Source organism: Nomia melanderi, chromosome 13, assembly GCF_051020985.1.
Source record: "Nomia melanderi isolate GNS246 chromosome 13, iyNomMela1, whole genome shotgun sequence".
NCBI lineage: Eukaryota > Metazoa > Arthropoda > Insecta > Hymenoptera > Halictidae > Nomia > Nomia melanderi.
Window position 1 is genome coordinate 6,354,717 of NC_135011.1, and position 21,485 is coordinate 6,376,201.

Below are 21,485 nucleotides of genomic sequence, written 5' to 3' on the forward strand. Positions count from 1 at the left end.
CCAAATTACTTGAAAACAATTACAAGATTGATACCGAATAAAAATATGTCGTAACATAATTAACTATATATCAATATAATTACTATTACCATATTAAACCAGTAATAATTATTTCCAGTGCCATTTGCCTTTGTCACGAAAGGAAATTCTCGTCAACGTGTCAACATTCCAAAGAATTCGAATTTCTTTCAAATTCTTGTCCCACCGATCGGCTATTAACTTCCCGGCAACTTCGAATTAAAATTTGCAAGGTAATATCTGCCGGTGGAACCTCGTTGGAAACCGGTTAGCTACGATCCCCCGATAGCTTCCGTATTAAGGGTGCGGGGACACGTGCTGCTGGCTGCAGTCACGTCACGGAGCGACATATCGTAACGCGAATCGGTCTGGACTACGTTTCCGGTGCTCAGTCGTACGAAAATTGCTCCGTGGTGCCCGCGGGGATAACGCGGCCACATTCCGCGAGAATTCTGCGTCGAGAATGCCTGCATTTTCCGCCGTTTGTTGTCGATGGGGGGGAAGGTAGCAACGAGAGACAAGGCTCGCCACCCTGAGGGATGGGGGAGAAGGGACCGAAATTGTTGCTGAATATTCCTTATGTTTGACAGAGCGTCGCGGCATTTCTGGAACTTTTCGCGACGTGACGTTTCGTTGACGGAAACTCGAAGCTTCCGCTTAGAACTATTTTTGCGGGCTTTGCGAGCTGTCTACGGAAGCAAGCAATTAACCGTTCGCACCGGCACACTGGCAAATTTTAGCTTTGACGGCGTTCAAAGTTGTAAATGAATTATTTAAATCACTGATTAGCATTGAAAGCTGTAGATGAATAATTTAACCGTGCAAATAACAAATTAGAAAATACTTTGGAAAAGAAGAAACAGTGTTTAGCTTTATTGAACCCGTTACTTTGACGGATATTAAATTTCACACGCATTTGCTAAAAGTTTCTATCGATTTCGATTGATATAAGTACACCTATCCTAATTTTCTGTATTTTAAGCTAATTTCTATGATATACAATAGTGAACACCTATGTTTCTATGAACAATAGAACAAAAGATACGTTGAACGTTCGTAAATCTCGTGTTAAGATATGAAAATTTCATTCAGTAATTTAATTAAGTTCCTAAAAATTTGAAACCTCTGCACGAAATCTGTTCAACTCATTACAAAGCACGCAGTAAATCGCGGTCTCGAGGATACTAGTAAATGTTAAGCACTCACGTCTTCTATGACATCCTTGATGCCGTCGTAAATGACCAGCACGTGCTGCATCACCGTTTTGTGTTTGTCCAGCGTAAACTCGAAAGCCTGGTCCCTGGAACACGGCGAGAGGAGGCGACGGCTAGGTTTCGTTCGTTTCACCGATTACCTTACGGAATTATTCAAATCCCGGAGCGCGCGTACCTGGTCCTCAGTAACTCCTCCCCCAGCTCCTGGAGCTTGTACGTGTAGTTCGGTCTGATCTTGATCATCGGCGTGTCGCAGATGTTCTCGCAGATTTTCATGATCTCGAAGTTCGACTCTTTATAGATGTCGATGAACTCTTGCAGCTGCGGCGAGCGAATCGAAAGTTCAATTCCGGGGTCGCGGCGGATTATTCATGGACGAGGGTGGGGAATAGTTGCGGGTCAACCGCCGCGTTGCGCCGGGTCGGACAATTTAATCTTACAGTTCTCGCGTTACAGACGCGCGCGTACGTCGTGTCGGTTTTTCTAGTTTCACGAGCGATTAATGGACTGCGGATATTTGGGCATGGAAATCACGGGGGAAACAGATCAACAATGCAAGTTCGTTCTCCCTCGTATACACCACTGAAACTATTTAAAAAGCTTCGTTTTCAGTTTCTACTTCACAATTTCGAATGAAATTCTATCAAATTTCTCTAACCCTTACACCTCTCTTCCTAACCGTTCTCGTTAGAATATTCATCCTAATAATTGAATAAAATAATCATTCCTCAAAATTTAAACATCTCCATGTAACTCCAGCCTTTCCACCCGAGTTTTAGAAATAATCAACACTTTCCAACAAGAAAAATATAAATTAAGATAAAACTATTTTACTACGATATCTTACATACCGATCCGGTGTACGATAAATATAGTGTCAAGTCGTGTCTAAGAATCACCAAGAGGATTCAATTTCAACTGAACGATCAACAAGCACTCAATATCGTAAAACAAACAACGAAATAAACTCGCGTAAAAGTCGACAGTTCCAAAGTCTCTATCTCGAAAGTTAGCCGTGGACCCGGCACGGAAACACGGGCTAAATGGAATCATTCGAAAGTCGGAGGATGCGCGAAGGATCTTATCGCCGGGGCGGCTGCAACGGGCAGCCCCTTAACCGTGGAACGGTGTTCCGGTTGCAGCGGCGGCCGAATACCGTCGATTTGAACAGGGTAACGAATGGCCGCAAACGCCGGCCCCGGATATCCGCTATTGCTATTCCGTTTCGGGGCGGCACGCGCAGTTCTTGCTTAATTAAACAAACAAAGGCTGCGGACGGATCCCACTTGGCTGGGTCAAAATTTAATTTCGCCGGGACAGAACCGGACTCCGCTGCATAAATTTCTGGTACGCGCGCACATGCACACGTACAGGCACGTGTAGGCGTGCGCCGTGGACTCGGTAATACGCGCAAAGTCAACGTGAGAAACGAAACAGAGACACGGAGGGGCGGGAGGGGCGAAGGGAGGGCGTACATTTGCCATTTCGTTAAAGCAATCCTCGATGTATGCCTCCACGTATTCCGAGTTCCATGTCAGTCTGCCTAAGCCCGGATTGATCTTCCCGTCTAGCCGGCGAATCAGCTCGCGGAACAGATCGCGCTCCGACGACGACAACGCTGGAAAATAAAATCGAACGTCGTTGCTTTCGCTGTGTTAATTGATGCGCGCCGGGGCCGTTCGCGAAAGCTTCATCGAAGGCGCCGCGTAAATTCGCGGATCTTTTATTCGACAGATTGCACGATTCGCTGGTGATAAACATGGACCTTCCGGGGGATCGACGGGAGCGAGATTCGTGATACGTGATATATTTGTGGATTGTTTTGTTAGGGTGTAGTCTGAAGTATGGGCCGATTAATTTTGTTAATTATCGAAATGAGGGTTTGATGGGTTTGTAGTGGTTGAGTTTTGAAAGTGTTGCTGGGGTTTCTTGGGGAGTTTTTGGAGTATTGTAAGGCTTTCTGTGAGGAACTATATAGGATGGTGAACTATATACTTTGTAATACTTTTACTTTGTAATTAGTTAACTAGGTGGAACTACTTTTACTTTGTAACCAGTTAGTTGACCAGATAGAACTACTATCGCTTTGTAACCAACCACTTGACTAGGTGAAACTACTTTAACTTTGTAACCGGTCACTTGACTTTAGTATGAACAAGTACCTACACAAAACTCCAGTACATAGAACGTTTAACTTTCCTCCTCTGAGAAACCTTAACTTCCCACCCAACGAACCTCGAAGGATCCCAAAAAAAATCCACGTTTCCCTATACAGATGAATGCACCAATATCCCCATCAAACGTACCGTCCACGACTTTGTTGTAGCTGATGACGACAGCCAGCACGCTCTCGTAGACGAACTGCAGGGTGTCCCATTTGTCATAGACGATCCTGATGTGCACGGGCACGGGGAACCTGAGCTCGACCCAATACTCGGACTCGCGGCACAGGTTCAAGATGTCCGGGTCGATGGTGCACTCGAGGTGCCCTGCCCCGTCGTCGCGTCGACGCATCAGGAAACGATCGAGCTTCGCGCGCGGATTGTCGCCGACCGCCATCACCCAGCTCTGGTGTAGCTGGTGCACGAGATCCTCGATCGATTTCATCAGTACGTCGTGCTGGTGGTAGATCTCGAGGCTCATGCCGCAGTACGGCATCCAAGCGGCCTCATCCAGCATCTCGCGCGTCGACTGCAGCCGGGCACTTTTCAGCCGCAGGTTCAACGCCCTGCCGGCGAAATACGGAGTCATCGAAGGATACTCCTCCCTTTCATCCAGGACCTCCTGCTTCGTCTGCTGGATCTCGTCGCTGAACAGCTTCCATATCTACGCCGACCGGAAACGTTCTTTTCTCGGCGATCATTGGGAAGAATGGAACCGGGGGAACGGAACTCCGCTGTTTTCTGGGGAATCCAGCAATATCGCGGGATCTATTCTACGGTTGTTAACGGCCGAGAAATAATAATCGGGGAAGAACGTCTGCTCTGGGGAAATAAAGAAACTTTTGTTGCCCATAGGGTTTTCTGTTCCCCTTTTGTTCCTCTGTTTCCCTTCGGCCCTCGCGAACCGAGTTTCCCTCGAAAAGGCGATTTAAAAGATATTTTAATGTCGGCGTTCGCTCTGTTAAGAACTGGCGGAAAGAATCACGCTGGAAAAATCTGTTTCCGCGTTGGATATTACTTGCTCTGTTACGTTTGTTTGCAAGTTTCGAATGTTTCAGATTCCAGGGGAGAGAGGAACGTTTAAACCCGTCGGGTTTCTCGCTTCCTCTAATTCAGATAATTGCAAATGAGTCTCGGGTGTTCGGTTTCCCCCGTTCGTCGCCGTGGTGTACATATAGAAATCCGGAGAATTGTTAATTAGAGGATACACAAAGGGGGTGAAGCTCCCTTACGTCGTTCGTCGTCGCGTCGAACAACGGCTTCAGCTTCTCGCGGTTCATATAATTGTAGAATCCTTGGAGATCCTCGATTCCCTCCTGCACGTTGTTCATCCCCACAAAAGCTGACGTGACCAGGTTCTCGATGATGACTTCTAGATCCTTTAGCTCCGAGCGAAACGCGAACATGTCTTCGTGCCACGTTCCCTGGAGAACGTCGAAGATCTTGTGAGAGTTCTGCTTGATTTTCTGCAACGCCTCGTGGAACAGCCTCTCGATCTTCTGGCAGCCTCTCTCGTGCTCCTCTCCCTTGGTACCACTGAACATTGGCCTCGTGTTCTCCACCGTTTCGTCCATTCTGCTTACACCAACCGAAATTATTTCTGTCAATAATCCAGAAAGATATAATTCCTACGCCTTTAACTAAAGTCTCCAATACGAAAATCGTTTCTAATGAAAATCGTCTTTTAAGGAGAAATAGAAGAATCTATAAATAAATTAGACTTGTTAATAATCCCGAAAATTATAATCTCTCCATCGTTAACTAAAGTTTTCAATGAAAATCGCCCTTCAAAGAGGAATGGAAAGATCTATAAGTAAATTAGTTTTGTTAATAATCTCAAAAATTATAACTCCTACACTTGCAACTAAAGTTTCCAATACGAAAATCATTTTCAATGAAAATCGACCTTCGATGAGAAAAGTAACTCCATAAAACGAGTTAAGAAAAAAAACTCCATAAGTAACTTTCTTCGGAACTCTCGGAAACGGGAAACAATTTCGTTTCAAGTGTTTCCCCTTTTACGAGCAATTTAAAAGCAACAAAAGTTTCCTCCGATTGACACGCTCGCTATCACTGTTCGCAATATTCTATTAAATCCAACAAATCTTTCAAATAGAACATTCAAGAAATTAATAGAAAACCAGTTATTGTCATCCCAAGTATAATAACTTTAAAGAACAATACCTACAGCAGTAATTTCATTTTATTCGTATAAAGTACAGAATTCCGTCCCAAATATGTGATAAGGAACGTGTTAACCCTCGCAATAATCCTCGCATAATCTAATCTGACTGTCGCAAATATTTTAAATATACATTTCAATATTTGCATTCTCGCTTTGTGTCGTTAAGCAATATTACATCAGCTAAAGAATTCAACAATTCAACAATATACATTTTATTATTTGAATCCTCCCTTTGTATCGTTAAGCAACATTACATCAGCTAAAGAATTCAACAATTCAACAATGCCAAGATTATGAAAAAAGATAACCGTCATCTCAGGATCCGAAAAGGCTCGGAAGTGTTGCGACAGGGGTTAAGGGGTTAATTTTGAGAACAAAATACACCTGGTTCGAGAGATAATTCGAGGGGCGATTTTCATCAATTCCCGGGCTCTCGACGCCGACGTCTTCGATCCCAGGGGCGAAACAGAACGCGGTTTTGACGAGATGCATGTGGATAGGTGGATGATTACCTTGCGAAATCGATCATCCCCTGACAGATCTCAATCATGTTCTGGCACCTGCCGATGAAAATATCAATATGACGGAATATATTGTCCATGTTTAAATCCCACGGTACATGCGTCAGGACGGTGTGCGCGTGCGCTATCTGAAAACGAAAACCCGCCGGTTGACGCGAAGGGGGATGAAAGAGTCGTCGGTGAAATTTATATTACGCGGGGACGAGCCGGCGCGGCGGTTTAATATCCGGCATCGCGTGACGGGATCGATCGCGTAGAACACGCGTGGACTTAAAGTGGATAAATAAGGCCGATTACAACCCTGCACCCCTTTCCTATACATACGATTCTGTATTATCGGCCGACCGATGGGATGAGGCGGTTCGTTCCCACCCCCACGCGATGGAGTGCACGGTCAGCCTATAGATCACGTATCCAATCTAGATCTGGATTTAGCCATTTAAATATACAGTGGCTCGAAAAAGTATTTCTACATTTCGAAAGTTGACAGTACTTTAAACTATAATTTTGTAATGAAATTGTGGGGTAGGTTCGAGAGAGATGGTATACGATTCTTGTAAGAATTATTGTATTATAAATATGATTGATAATTAATATTAGAACAACTGAGTGTTTAATACTATTATTATGTAATTCTTATAAAAATTATGATGTTAGATTTTTTAGATTTCTACATTTCGAAAGTTGACAGTATTTTAAACTGTAATTTTGTAATGAAATTGTGGGGTTGGTTCGAGAGAGATGGTATACGATTTTTGTAAGAATTATTGTATTATAAATATGATTGATAGTTAATATTAGAACAACTGAGTGTTCAATACTATTATTATGTAATTCTTATAAAAATTATGATGTTAGATTTTTTAGATTTCTACATTTCGAAAGTTGACAGTATTTTAAACTGTAATTTTGTAATGAAATTGTGGAGTAGGTTTGCGAGAGATGAGACTTTTGTTAAAGGAACTATTGTATTATAAATATGATTGATAGTTAACACTAGAACAACTGTGTGTTTAATACTGTTATTATGTAATCCTTATAAAAATTGTGACATTAGATTTTTAGACTTCTTCGTGTATTCATTATGTAATAGTATCCAAGTGGAACTATTTATTTTTAAAGTCACTTTGGATTTTTAACGCTTTCGAGGCATTGATAATCGTGAAATCTAGTCCTTTTAAAAATTGTGACACTAGATTTTTATAAACATCTTCGTATATTCATTATATAATAGTATTTAATTGCAACTGTCCATTTTTCAAAATATTTCAGGTTTCCAACGTTTTCAAGATATCGATAATCGCGAAATAAGAACACGGAAACACTTTGACGGGCGGGGTAGTTCTATTGTTAATCGCTCGATCGACGCAATCCTCGGGTCCTCGAAATTTAATCACAACAATCCACCTCCCTTCATTCTTTTTCAATCCCTTTCCCCCCTCCCCGGAAGTTGAGTGAACATTATTTCATTCGGACCGCTTTTCCCGCTTTTCCCTCGGTGTTTTTTCATCGCAGTACCGTCCTCCACAGAAGTTAACGAATTTTATTCCGTCCCGAGTTGAAGAACCATCCCCGGGTCCGGCCGGCTCGGCAGCAGATTTTTCGAGAGTCAATCTGCCAATCAATTTTCGGGCGGCGGCGCAATTTCATTCGGTCGGAAAACAGTGAAGCGTTCTACAGAAAATTGAAGCTTTGAAAAATGTCATTGGATATCTTGACAAGAATCAGAACCGTTTTTGTGTTTCCTTCCGCGCGCCCGCCCCCGTCGCCACTACCACCGGCATCCTCTCGCTGTTTTCTCGTTGATGGTCGATCACGCGAATATGTGTAACAGAAGGGCCAGGATTCATTTTCGAAAGGGGAACGACGGGTTCGTTTTGTAAAGCGTTTCGTCGATAATTGAAATACTCCGAATTCGATTTTATTGTTCAACGACAAGCATCCTGCGTATAAAATATATACGGGGTGAGTCGTTTAATAGGACCAACTAATTGTAACTTACCAGGGAATCTTTTGAACCAGCATACGCCTATTTTGGTGGAACTTGTGTGAAACGATTCTCAAGAAAATATTTGACACGTATTTCCTTTTATCGGCCAGTATTCGCGTTGAACGGGTGAAAACATCAGTCGAAGATGAGGGTCGAAAGTATACTTTTTATCATATCTGTTAAACTAGGAGCGTAGAAAAGAAATCTAAACGGTTCATTTCGAAGAGAACAATTTTGAAAATTTTTATTCTACACCCCTTAGTTTCAGAGATATTGTAAAATTATACGTTCAACCCCATTTGTCAAATTCAGTATAGAACTTTCACTAAGCTGTGTGCAAAATGTGTTAGTTTATTACAATTATTATTATTAACTGTCGAGACATTTTTTAATTGTATTATATTGTTCTACTATTTTCAATAATACTGGCAACAAGAATTGTTCACGTGCTTTGCTATTAACTGTCTTTCGAAATATATTTCAAGTGAAGCAGTTAAAATAATACAGAATTATAGAAAAAAATGTGAAAGGAACTCGGTGTGCAAAGCGTTAATATCGAATAATTTCGAAAAAGATTTTATTGAAATGAATACGTTAGAAACGACCCACCCCGTACATATACACGTATATTTCATCGATGATTCTTCCTCCTGGTTTTACATGGAAGAAACGAAAATCCGCTGCGCGGAAAGGCTCGAGTTATTAACTTCCTAACTGCTACGAGCGATTTTCGGCGGAAATTTTCGTTCCGTCAGCGATCGTCCGGTTTCATTTTTTTAACAGTCAATCGAGCCGGTATTTAGAGCGCGGTGCCCGTCGCGTTTCATTTTTCGCGGCGCGCGGCGCGACTCCAATCTCTTTGAAAGCGATCAAACGCTGTAAACTACGGAACTTAAAAATTCATGCCGAGCCCCCGCAGTCGTGTCGTAATTTTTCAGCGCGGCGACGTTCAAGGTCGCGTCGGGTTCGCCGGTGGAAAATTGTTTTCGACCTCATTCCCGGTTTTTAATTCTGCAAATGGAAGAGAACAGCCTCCGCCGACGGAAACGAAAAACCGTCTGCTTTTGTTCAAGAAAAATTAAATGAAAAATTTAATAACCCCCCCCCTCCCCCATGGTTCTGCTTTCAATCGGATAACACGACTCCAAAGGAATACGCAATTTCTTTTCTAATCCGATGCTTCTGTCCTGCGAGAATCGAACCTCCCCAGAATATATCTGCACTTTGTCAATTATTATATTAACCCTTTGCACTGCTGACGCTTCCAGACGCTGTAGAATTTGACGCAGCAGAGTTATGAAGTTTGAAATCCAATATTAAGCTTTGTATAATGCATCAATGTAGTATTGAATTAAGATAGCCTTGTTCCTTAACTTATGTCAGATTTCTCATTAAGTTGTTTCTAAGGTATTATATATTTCATTAGGAAATGTTGATTATTTCCAGCGAAAAACTTTGGGAATATAGGGTTAATATATAACACTATTCCTACCACGACCAGTCAAATGACTGTTTTTAAAATTTCGATTAGAATTTCCTATAGACAACGTAATCGAATCGCCTTTATACTTCACGACTTTTCCGAAAATGTATGTGTAAAACATTTTTCAATATTCACACCTTTTTTTATTGTTTATGTTCTGAGAAAAATTTGTAGCCTGTATTACATGTATTTTTCAATATCCTAGATTTAGCCGGGATAAATGCATGGATTTTATATAAAGAATCCACGGGAGAAGAAATATCGAGGCAGGAATTTTTATTTCAATTGACAGAAGAACTTGCCATTGAATATCAATAAGAACTACAGTTAGGCAAAGAAAATCAAGCAATACCAGTCACAGATACAAGTACAAGTTCACCCGAACGGAAACCATGCCAAATAAGATATTGCACAAACAGTAAGACTAACAAAATCTGTCTAAAATGTAAGAAGTACGTGAGTGGGAAACGTACAATCGACAAACCTATTTGTAATAATTGCGGTCGAAACGAATAAAATGTAGATTATATACTCCTAAATAAAAGGAACTATATTTGTATACTGTCAAATTGGCTATTATCTTCATTCTATATTAAAAAATATTAATATTAAGATTTTGAATTATGCTAGTCACCAGTGCTCTCCAATTAAACCAATAAATACTCGAAAACATTTTGTGTCATAAATAATGTATATACTCAGCAAGATAAACATGCAAAAAACGGCATCGCAGCTTAACTGAATAAATTTATACATGTTCTGTGTCTCAGTCAATTATTAGGGGTGTAAACATATATAATTCCCAATGATTCGCTGAAATTGGTATCGCCAATTGTTTAAACTCTAAATAAATCGACTACAAGACGCCAGTTCCTTCACTGCGCTCAGAGGATCCCCGAATTTTCCTTCTGCCGTCGCCGTAACGGTGCCCGAAGAATTAATTAATCTCCTCGACGAGCTACGGAAAGGTCCCAGCAATTAATTACCGCGGCTCGCCGGGCTGGCAGGGGGCAAGGGTAAATGGACGCCATTCAGAGCGGCCAATTCGCCGGACACAGGGTTAATAAATACTCGTTACAGCGAAACAAGCGAACCCTCGACGCACGATCCCCCGTGGGACTTCGTTTGACCCTCGATCACTGGACCGGTAATGCGATTGTCGTGATTTCCCCCGCAGAAAAATCGTAAGAGGCCCGGTAATTCCCAGCGTCGAATCACCCGCCGACGATTCTCACCCCCCCGGAACCGGCGGGGCTTATCTGCCCTCGCATGAAACGCCAAACTCCACGGTCGTACTTGTGACTTCCGTTTAACGCGAAAACTTGACCTCGTTCAACGACCGCGGAACAACGCACCCTCCCTGTCACGGATAACACGCTAATCCCGTGGTTGACAAATTATTTTTGAAACCATTAGCCGTTGCTTCCTCGCTGGAGAGGGTGGGTGTGACGATTTTTAATCCGGCGACAGGCGATTTATTATAATCAACTGAATAGTTGAGGGATATTTTTGGCGGCGTTGATGGGAAACTGAGGGGGTTGGTTTGTCAATTGTTAGATTTCATTGCGATGGTAATCTGCTTTGATGAATGGATCGGACAGAGAGAAATTTTGAGGCTGTTAAAAGGAAATCGGAAGGGTTGGTTTCTCGATTATTAGACTTAATTGTGATATCAGTGTTCTTTTGCGAATGGAGTGAATCGTTTAGTGTAATGAAGTTTTGAGATCGTTAAAGGAGAATTGGAAGGGTTGCTTTTCAATTATTAGATTCAACTGCGATATTAGTCTTCTTTTACAGATAAAGTGAACCGTTCGGAGAAATGAAATTTTCAGATTGTCGAAGGAAAATTGGAAGAGTTAGTTTTTCAATTATTAGATTCAACCGTGATATTCGTTGCCTTTGTACCTATTTTCCCTCTCCGTATAAAACACACCGAAGATTTGAAACTACGATTCAGTTTCCACTTTTTTCGAAGTAGTGAAATATTATCCGCGGTTTCTGTGGTAACTATATTCGCAAAAACCTGCCAATAGATTTGATTCATTCTAATCTTCGAAAGCTTCCACGAGATCTTTCTTCCCCCTTTTTTACTGGGATAAAATTTGAAAGTAAATCATCGGCGAGGAGCGAATGAACATCCCCTGGCGTGTATAATATGCTATTCATTCGAGGCGGAACTCCTTCTGACGCACTCTTACAGGGGTGGGAAAGTGGTGTAGCGCCAGGAGGGGGGTGGCAGCAGCAACCAATCTCCGGAATTGTTTTGCAACAATACGCGATTACGGGGAGATAAGATTAATTGCTGTTCGCGCTAAGCGGCCACCCGGCGGGGGTGGTTTCTGGGGGCGAATATTATTTTAACAGCGCCAGCGACGTGTTTCCGCGCGGCACGGGGATCATTGTGAGCCGGCCAAAGAGAGGGTACAATTACCGTGACTTCCGCTTAACGCGGGAACTCCTCACTTTGCCTAACGGCTCTTTCCCAAGTATCTAAAGTAACTCCGCTCACGTCGTTTAATAGTCCTTTAATGCACCGGCCCGCGCCGGAGTGAATTTGTACGTAATATCGACGAGAAACACTGTTTAAATTGCAGTTCGAACGAAAACTGCGTCTATTCACCGGTCTTTCATCTTTTAGGTTCGAAATGAAATCTTTTAGCGAAATCTTTTAGCGAAACCGTTTGAGTGCTGAACAAAGTTTTTGGATATATATAAAAGATGCTGAAGTGATTGGGTGTGTATGAACAAGGATTAATGAGAGTAGTTATCTAATTATATTGCAAATATTGTGTTATTACAAAAAACTATCAAAAAATAAGATTTATTTCTTCAAAACATAGTAAGAAAATGATAGTTGATAGTGACAAAGAGAAGCACTGTCGCGCTCCCTGCAGTTTTGGTACAACTATGTAACTTTTTGAGAAGTATTTTTGTTAGAAATGTTATTTCTAACTGCCAAGGGAATAGATGGGTATTATTATATCGATTGTTATACCTGTGGCTTCGTGATATCTGATTCGTACTTTATTGATATTGAAGTATATGTTTTCAAGGGGATGTCACTGGGAACTAAAGGGTTAAGCGAATTGCGGCAAATAAAAATGGATAAACTATCAATTATGAGCTACATTATTCCCCATAATAATTTAGGAAAATGGTTATCAACAAAACACGTTTAATACTAAAACTATCGAATTAGTCAAAATGACCTATTCCTGATTCCTTCATTTTGCAACTATGAAACAGACAACAGATTCTCTGTTAAATTATTAAAGAAATTGATTCAACAATGAATCATACATCAAACTCTCGATAGATGTACTCTTGAAGTTACTACAGAGGAATTTCGAAAAGTATTTAACTGTTCGATAGGTTTAATGTTAAGGAACTAAATTCTGGACAATATATACAGAAAATTGTTCGTTAAAGTGTCCTATTATTAGTTAACGAATGAAGATGAAGTAAGCATAAAGAAACATGAACATCACCTTTGCATAGAGAGATTTATAATTCTCACAAGCATCCACGCATTCCTCGAACTTTTTTATGGATTTCCTAGTTTTTCCCTCGAAAACCTCGTCCAGGTCGATGTAATCACGGCAAAGTATGGTAATCTGGTTGCTGAGGGCTTTAAACAGGTTTTCTATTCTCTCCTGGGTGTTGTAGTAAGGGGAATTCAGCCAGATCGTCCTAAACAGGTGAATAAGCTTCATCAGGTGCTGCCCGATCTCCGAGGGCTTCGTGCATTTGTTCAACTCAGTCGAATGGTGCACTAGAACCCTCAGATACTCAATGTTCGATTTCGCTTCCTTGACGCTATCTTCGATCTCGTCCTTTAACGTGAGAAACTGTCGAACGTAGGTCGAGAGACTGACCGAGAGGTACTCCGTTATTTTCATGACTACGGGGCTTTGTAGCTGATAGTCTAGACCACAGAGATTGTCGACTGTAACAGAGATATTCGGTTTCGACATCAGGTTGTCGTGAGAAACACTAAAAATCGCAATGTTTCAATCCGTCGACTTGTAACATTGATAAAAAGTCAAATGAATCTTCACAATCTTCTCTATTATTATTTATAAAAATAGTCACGTAATATTAATAAGAAAATTGATAGAATTAGTATTAATTGACTCTAATCATGTAACGTTTAAAGTTGATATTTTATTATTAACGTTGACATTTTATAATTCAACCCTTTGCGAAGATTCTCTAAAGTATGCAGAACCTTCTGTAGATTCTGCCAAATCGCACATCGAATGCTTAAATAATATAGAATAAGGACATTATGTTCTGGTTTCTTGAGTAATTGAATCATTTGTTTGCAACTTAGTATTACAAATAAGAAAGTTTGATCTCGGCGAAGTGTCGATATTCGTCCGCAAAGGGTTAATAAAATTAGTTCTATGTAAAAGTGAACTGATCGCGAGAGGATTCATCAATGTCCATTGAATCTGAATGAAGTGTTCATTAGGATTGTAGACGATTCCTTTAATTTTCGACTTTCGGATACCAACAACGATAAGTCCAGAAGTCGTACTCGTCCTGGAGGCACAGTAACTCGGTGGGTGTAGCCTGCTCCTGGTCCAAGAGGGCAATTCTGATCTGGGTGGTCCAGTGGACCACCACGCCCTCCAGCCTCTTCGCCAGCTCTTTATCGACAGTGGTCTCCTTCGTGGACTCGTCACTTATGAGGCTGCTGCCCTCACGGGGCACGTATATCACGGTTAATCCGAGCATTTTGTACGTGATATCCGTTAATTTGCAGAGGAAGGTATCCAGGCTCGTGTAGAACTCAGCCTTCACGCATGTGGGTGGAAGAGGTTAAGGAACAGCGTAGAAAAATCCTTGGGAATCCTCTTACATCCCAGGAAAAGTGAAAGAATCGAGCAACAATCGGACTAAAAAGGAAGTCCCACTAAAGACCAACAAATTCCAAACATCACACAAAGCAAAATTAAAACAGATAATCCCATCGATCTTCATAAGATCACCTTTCCACGAAAATACCGATTCATAATTCCCATTCCCCGAGAATTGCCTACTTTCGTCTAACGATTAGATTCGGTCTACCAACGGAGAATTTACACATTGTCACCTGACAGAGTCGCCGACCGCAGAACTTCAGCATTAGAAATTGGGCACAGGAGCGAAACAAAAGGAGATCAAGCGACATTCCGCAACGAAACTCCGTCAACCCGTAAGCTCGCATTAGCATCCGCAAATTCAGCGGCCGTCGCTCAGAACCAGAAGAAACCATCGCGCCGCAATTAGAGGCGCATCCGAACGCGATCCGCTCGGAATGCCGTGGATCCATTAGAAATAATGAAGCGACTTCCGTCCGAACGTAACCGAACGGAACTGTTTCTGTCTCGGCTGGCCGAGTAATCCCGTTGCTCGCGCACGAGCAAACATCGACGTCGAATTCACTGGCGGGACCGGGCGCGCGGCGCATTTAGTCGAAAATTATGGTAATAATAACTTCGTCCAGCCCTTCCTGTTTCGCCCCTTCCCCCTCGCCGCGCGGCCCCGGGTCCCGGGGGCGGAACGGGGGAACCGGAAGTTCGCGCGGAGCGTTGCCGTAACGGGATTGCGCGTCGGCGAAGTTACAAATTCACTTGGCGAAGTCATCACTTCAGACCGTTGTAACCTTAAGCTGAAGAGACTGCAACGCCTGATCGTTCTTGACGTTAATCGAGCGCCCGCCGAGGATTTCGACGGTTGTTCCGTCGATCCCCGATACAAGCGAACGCGCGCAACCCGTTCCCCGTTCACGCGGCCCCGCCGTTTACGGCTACGGTTTTGATCAAGGATTCTCTTGAGTCCTTTGGATTCTTCTTCGCCCGTTTCGCGCGGAACCATCTATCTCCTCGTTGTTTCAAGTTTAATGCGCGAGGCGAACGCGGCCCTTCTAAACGCAGCCTGGCACCCTTTAATTATTCGCGCGCCGTAAATTTTCCATTGGACCCGCTTTGACCGCTCCCGGGATTTCGCGATCTCGCTTTCTGGACGGTATCGTTGAGGATCGGGTGGAGGGGGTTTAGAGCTGGTAGCTTGAAGAGTTGGGGCTATTAGTCTTTGTCTCTTGGGGAATTGATGATTTTTTAGTGAAGCGGGAATGTCGAGGATGATCTTCGGAGAGGGTTGATTTGATTATCGGTTCGTATTACTTTCGGGGATGTTTCTAGGAGAGACTCGGAGTTGGATCGTGAATTTTTATGAATTATGGAGAATTTGATAGTGTGAAATCATTGTAACTCGACTTAGGATGCAACGCGGTGGATTAATAAACCAGATTCAATCAAATTCACTTGGAGTGCTTGAAAATTCTCCGGACGTCGACTTATCTTTACCCTTACTTCTTACGAATCTAATAAAAACGACAGAACTCATCAAGAAAACAAAATACGCGGCTAAAATATAAAAAGACACTTCAATCAAAGTCCTCCAAGGGAAAGTCAATCTACCACAAGATCAATCGAGATAATCAACCCTTGTGAACCTTTTCATCGACGTGAATCACCGGGCACCGCCTTAAATTCTCTCTGAAAAATTAGCCGCGGATTCCAGCGGGGACGCGCTAATTAAAGTTACCCGGGCACATTGTTTAACCTAGGGGCTAGGGCGGGGATAAAAAAAGAAAGTTAAGAAACGGGGCCGGCAAAGTTTTGAAGCTCGTTGAAGTATCGTTACCCGGGGACGGTTTCGGCGATAAACTTTCCCCTCCGCCGAGTTCGGCTAATTAAACGCGAGTTAAGAGGAGGATACTGTCGGGCCAGGTTTCGATGGGCAGGAAGATCGGCGCCAGAACGTTCTGCACCAGGGAAAGAACGTGGCTCTCGACTTTGCTGTTCACCGAGCCGAACAGTATGCGCTCGCGGAAGGTGTCCGGCGTCAGTATCTCTTGCGGCTCCCTGATGAAGTAGTTCAGCTCCCGCACGGGGAACACGGGGAAGCCGAGAGACACTTTTAGCTTCTTGTGGGCGAGATACACCGTGAGCACGTCGATATTAGGGTTCAGAATGAAATCCCGGATCGTCGACACGTGGTAAAAGAAGAAGTCCATTTCGGTGACGTTGCTGAGAGTCGTCATCTCCTTCACGCAGTTTACCTGAGCGGAAATTGTTTCTCCGAGATCGGGTGAATAATTCGAGCAGTTGGGTGTAATTGGGAGTAATGGAAAGTGATGGGAAGTAATGGAAAGTAATGGAAAGTAATTGAAAATAAGGAAAAATAATTAAAAATAATGGAAAGTAATTAAATGCAAGCGCAGACCCGCGCCAAGTGCGTTAAGAAGCGACAGAGAACCATCCTTCATCGGCATAAACAACTTGGAAAGAAACAGCCGTGCACCTTCGGAGGGTTGAACCGGTGGGAGTCCTCCCCGCGTCTACTCACCAATTCCTCCAGCTCCTCGCCATGGTAAACCGGCCGCAGTTCCTCTTGCTTCAGCGTGGTCTCCCGCACTGCGAACACGATCGCGTTCGTGGCAAATTAATAAAAATCGTTGGACAGGGAGTCGGTAACGTAAGAGGATCTCGGGTTCGATCACGCCCGGTGAAACGGAAACAAGTTTAGGGTATCGCGGGGTTGGATCGTTCGTTAGTCGTCAATGGGAAATGGCGGCGGCCGCGATGGGTCCTCTTAAATCCGGCGGGAGAGTTAAATCGAAGACATTCGTTCTAAGAAACCCTTCTTCCTCCCACTTTCTCTTTCTCTTTATATCTATTTCCTTTCTCTATTCTTCTTTGCTTCCCTTTTCCACTTTCTTTCTCTGTTACACGTCCTCTTTATCCCTTCCTTTCCCTGTCTCTGTTTCTTTCTATCGATTTCTTTCTCTTTCTCGCTTCATCCCTATCAACTTCCATCCCTGCCTCTCTTTCCTTCTATCACTTTCATTCTTTATCCCACTTTCTCTCCATCACTTGCTTCTTCTCTCTCCCTTCCCATCATCTCATTTCTCTTTCTCACTTTCTCTCCACTACTTCCCTTCTCTGTCTCTTTTCCTCCTATCATCCGCTTTCTCTTTCTCACTTTCCCTCTATCACTTCCTCTCTCTGTCTCTCTTGTTCCCTATTATTTTCCCTCTCTTTCCACCTCTCTTTTTCTTTCTCCTCGCTACATCTCGACGCCGTTTTTCCTCGGTTCTCCTTGTTCCTCGTTCCTACAACCGCTCCCTCCTCCCACCCCGCCCTCCTGGATACGCCTTTGCTCCTGGCAATCTAATAGGAACGATAAATCGCGGCCAGCTACTGAATCGGCGGAAGAGGAAACACGTCGGGTGATCGAGGCGCCGCGGGAGGACACGTTGCCGTAATTTATTGGCCTATGATAGCGGGCATTATGTAGATAGCAACGACGTAGCCTTCCCTTCGCCCCGGGCCCCACCCGCGGGGACTTATTACCGTCACGTACCTTTCCGCGCCGATGGTTTTTCATAGTTTACGTACCCGTCTAGTGTCACGTTCACCGAATCGTGTGTTTCACGCGTAGCGTCGCCTTGATTTTGTCGCGAAATAATAGAGACTCGTGGAATTTTATCTTCGTCGATAGAATCAATTAACTCCGAAACATGAAGTTAAGGAAACAAGGGGTTCATTTTGATTGAAACGTTTCGAGTTATTTGAGTCACCTCAGTTGCTCCAAGCTTTCATTAACGAAATCATTCTTAAATACCTCGTTGCAATTCAGTTACCTCAATTATCTAAATATTTTAACTACTTCGATCAGCTAAATACTTTGATCACCTCAATTATCTAAATATTCCAATGATGCAATTATTCGAGTTAAATCCAACCGATTCAGAGAAATCGAATCTATAACCTCCCAACTCACAAATCAATCTCCTCTCGAACATCCAAACAGCCGAATCAAAAAGTTATTCATTCCACGAGTGAATATTGAAAGCACCAAACAATCGATGGAACGAGCAAAAACAAGCAAGCACGTTTTAAATTACTCATTCGACGCTGCAAGGAACACTTCGTCAAGAAAAACGAGAATCACTCGATTAGCCGCAGGACTATATTATTCCGCTCAACATTGAAATAACACCACGCGGATGGTCGGCGAGCACACAAAGAACTCGGCCGTTACCTTGCCGCAATTAAATATTACAATGGAGTACCTGCATGAATACATTCGCCGGTCATTGTCCGCGGCAGCGTAAATACGCGCTCCCAGGACCCAATTCCGTGGCTCTCCGGCGCGCCTCTCGCGACGCCATTGTCTAGCCCCAGTCATATTCGATTAAAACCCGTTTCCCGAAGATTCCGGCATTTTTCCCCTTTAATCGGGCCGTCGACGGATCCGTGGCTTCGAATCAAAGCGGCTGTAACCGCGCGCGGTCGTAATCGCGCGGCGACAATGGCGGCGCTCCCGTTAATACAGCGATATCGCCGGCGGAAAGGTTCGCCGATTCTCGTTTTCCGAACGGGAACGACGGGAATAAAACACGAACGGAAAAGAGAAAGCGAAGAAATCAACGGCGGAACGTACACGGAAGGGAAAAAGGCATAAACAGCGGGAATTACTTTGGCGTTTGCGCGTGTAACGGAACCGTAACGGTTAATCCGGAGGATTTTATTGGGAACCGTTATCGCTGCGTCCGCCGGCCGACCCCTCCGCCGATCGATCGACCGGTTAATGAATTTTAATAAACAGGGAATTCTCATTTGAAAAAAACAGAGAGGAAAATAGAGAGAGAGAGAGAGAGAACCGTGGCGTGCACGCGGCTGTAATCGAAAACTGCGGATAATCAACTTTTACGGTAGCCCATTCCCCGTTCGAGCGAACAACAAACCGTGTTCTGAAAGATTAGCCGATTTCACCGTGATTTTTAATTTCCAAGCCCTCGCTCCGATACCAGGCCAGTCGGGCGCGGATCATGACGAACGATGTTCGAGGAATGCGCGACGGGTGTTCGCGAGAATGTCACGGGGCGCGGGAAAATGTCGCTATTAGCCGTCGCGCCGATGTCCCGGCGATACACCCCCCTCCGGGAAATACACGGGCGGGGTTGAAAAAATCTTCTGGAAATCGGATGGCCGGGTTTTTGATAAAAGCGCGGACATATAAATCGCTCTCGGAACTTTGCGGACGATAGATTGATCGCGTTACGGGGAGAGCTGGAACAGGGGGGTGGAGGTTTCGGTGTTCAATAGAACGATTGGTAATGCGAATCGACCCTCTCCCCCTTCCGGGAAACGGAAGCGTCGCGATCTGTAATCTAGCTAATCGTTTTTCATTACTGCGATCCTCCCCTGTGCGCGCGGATTTTTCGACACCTTTTTTCGCAGCGGGGATTACCTAAATATTCAATTCTTCCGTTCACGTTTTACTCGAGTACCCATTAAAATAAAAATCTTGTTACATTTGTAACCTCGTTACGCGTTTATGACCGACGCGGGGAGAAATTGGGCAGATTCTCTGATAAAGGGATCAACCTTTTTGAAGTACAATCTCTCGAAATTCGAGGGTAATGACATTCTCTTTTGATTCATTATTCTATTCTAATTATCTCTATATTAATCGTACATTCCATGCCTTACGAAATTCAGATCAATGAAAATAGATATTTCTCCAAAATTTTACTCTTCTAATTTCCATTCTTCCTTTATCATACTCTTTCATATTTCCTTTCCTCTTTTCCTCCCTCATCAGTTATCTTCGCGAAGCAAAGTCAATCGGCTCTCCGGGGTCAAACAAAACTCCACTTTCACCGTAAAAATGCGCCTGATCGATAGCTTCGTTGCTGCAGATCCTCCCACGCTATTGCCATCCTCGATCATTCGCAGTTCACCGGGCGACACTAATTGTTCGAGGATAGTTTCGCAGCGTTCGCCCGTTTATCTTCGGTCCTTGAAACGGCCGAATATATTCCGGGCAATGTTGTGCACGTGCGTTGCGAGGCAGGAACCGTGGTAGTACGCGCGTAACCACATAGAACCGTCCGGGTATGGAGGGGGTTATTGGTTTATCTAGTTTGCCTACTTTCTCGGACGAGGGGCGAGCCTCGACGAATTAGCCGCGTTCCCCAGAAATCGGCTCCAGACGGGGGAGGGATGCGAACGGAGGAGGGGAAGCTTAAATTACCATAATCCGGGAGACAAATTAGGAACTCGGCAACACCGTGAACGGCCGATTAATCGTCGACCAGTGGCCACCTTAAGCGTCATAATTCAACCCCGCTGCCTATTCGTATCGATATCCTTCCTATCGTTCTCGGTCAATTGGCTGGCATTGTTGGCGACCGGAAATCGAGCTTCCCGTTCTCGGTGGATATAGAAAACTGTTCCGGTTACTTTTGGAACGGACTGTTAGTAATATTGCTAGACAATCGGAAAATGGTATTGCTTCTATGCAAGTTCGAGGAAGAGAAAAGTAGATTGATACTTTAGTTTCTTCCAGGATAGGTCTAATTAATAAAAAATGAAGTATGAAATTTTGATGAACCTTTAAAGATTGTAGTTGGGATTATAGATCGCAGTAAGTCGCTCGGAAGCGAGGACAGTAAATTATTTGAGAGATTATACGTAAAACAGAGAATTTTATAGGATAGAATGTAATAAACTTCCAATAAAACGAAATCTACATCAACATCATCAGTAATTATTAGTATTAACTCAGTGACAATGAATTCTGTTAACAGAACAGTTTCCTTAAGTTAAAAGTTAAAGGTCACCCGCGCAGAATCACCGATATTCGAGCTATCCTCTTAAATGGAACCCATCAACCACCAAGCTTCTCGAATTACAACTCGACAGAGGTTAGGTCGTTAACGGAATCGGAACCAGCGGAAAATGGAAGACTCGATAGGCTTGGTGGGGAGCCTAAGGGTTGCGGATATTTAATATTTTTCTCGTAAATCTCACCGCCCTGCTCTTCCTCGTCGGTGGACGGGGCGTCCAAGT

At 43.5% G+C, this 21,485-nt stretch overlaps 1 protein-coding gene across 1 annotated transcript in view; it reads right to left on the reverse strand.

The window, feature by feature from the left end:
* Positions 1-14,328, reverse strand: part of kl-2 (dynein heavy chain 2, axonemal kl-2) — a 61,783-nt gene extending 47,455 nt beyond the window's left edge. Inside the window, exons 1-8 of the mRNA XM_076373018.1 lie at positions 14,091-14,328; positions 13,062-13,519; positions 6,092-6,228; positions 4,627-4,969; positions 3,539-4,058; positions 2,708-2,850; positions 1,408-1,553; positions 1,225-1,318 (exon numbers count right to left, since the gene is read on the reverse strand). Coding sequence (XP_076229133.1) covers positions 1,225-1,318; positions 1,408-1,553; positions 2,708-2,850; positions 3,539-4,058; positions 4,627-4,969; positions 6,092-6,228; positions 13,062-13,519; positions 14,091-14,313 — 2,064 coding nt within the window. The 5' untranslated portion in view covers positions 14,314-14,328. The remainder of the gene's footprint in view (positions 1-1,224; positions 1,319-1,407; positions 1,554-2,707; positions 2,851-3,538; positions 4,059-4,626; positions 4,970-6,091; positions 6,229-13,061; positions 13,520-14,090) is intronic.
* Between the last annotated feature and the right edge of the window lie 7,157 nt (positions 14,329-21,485).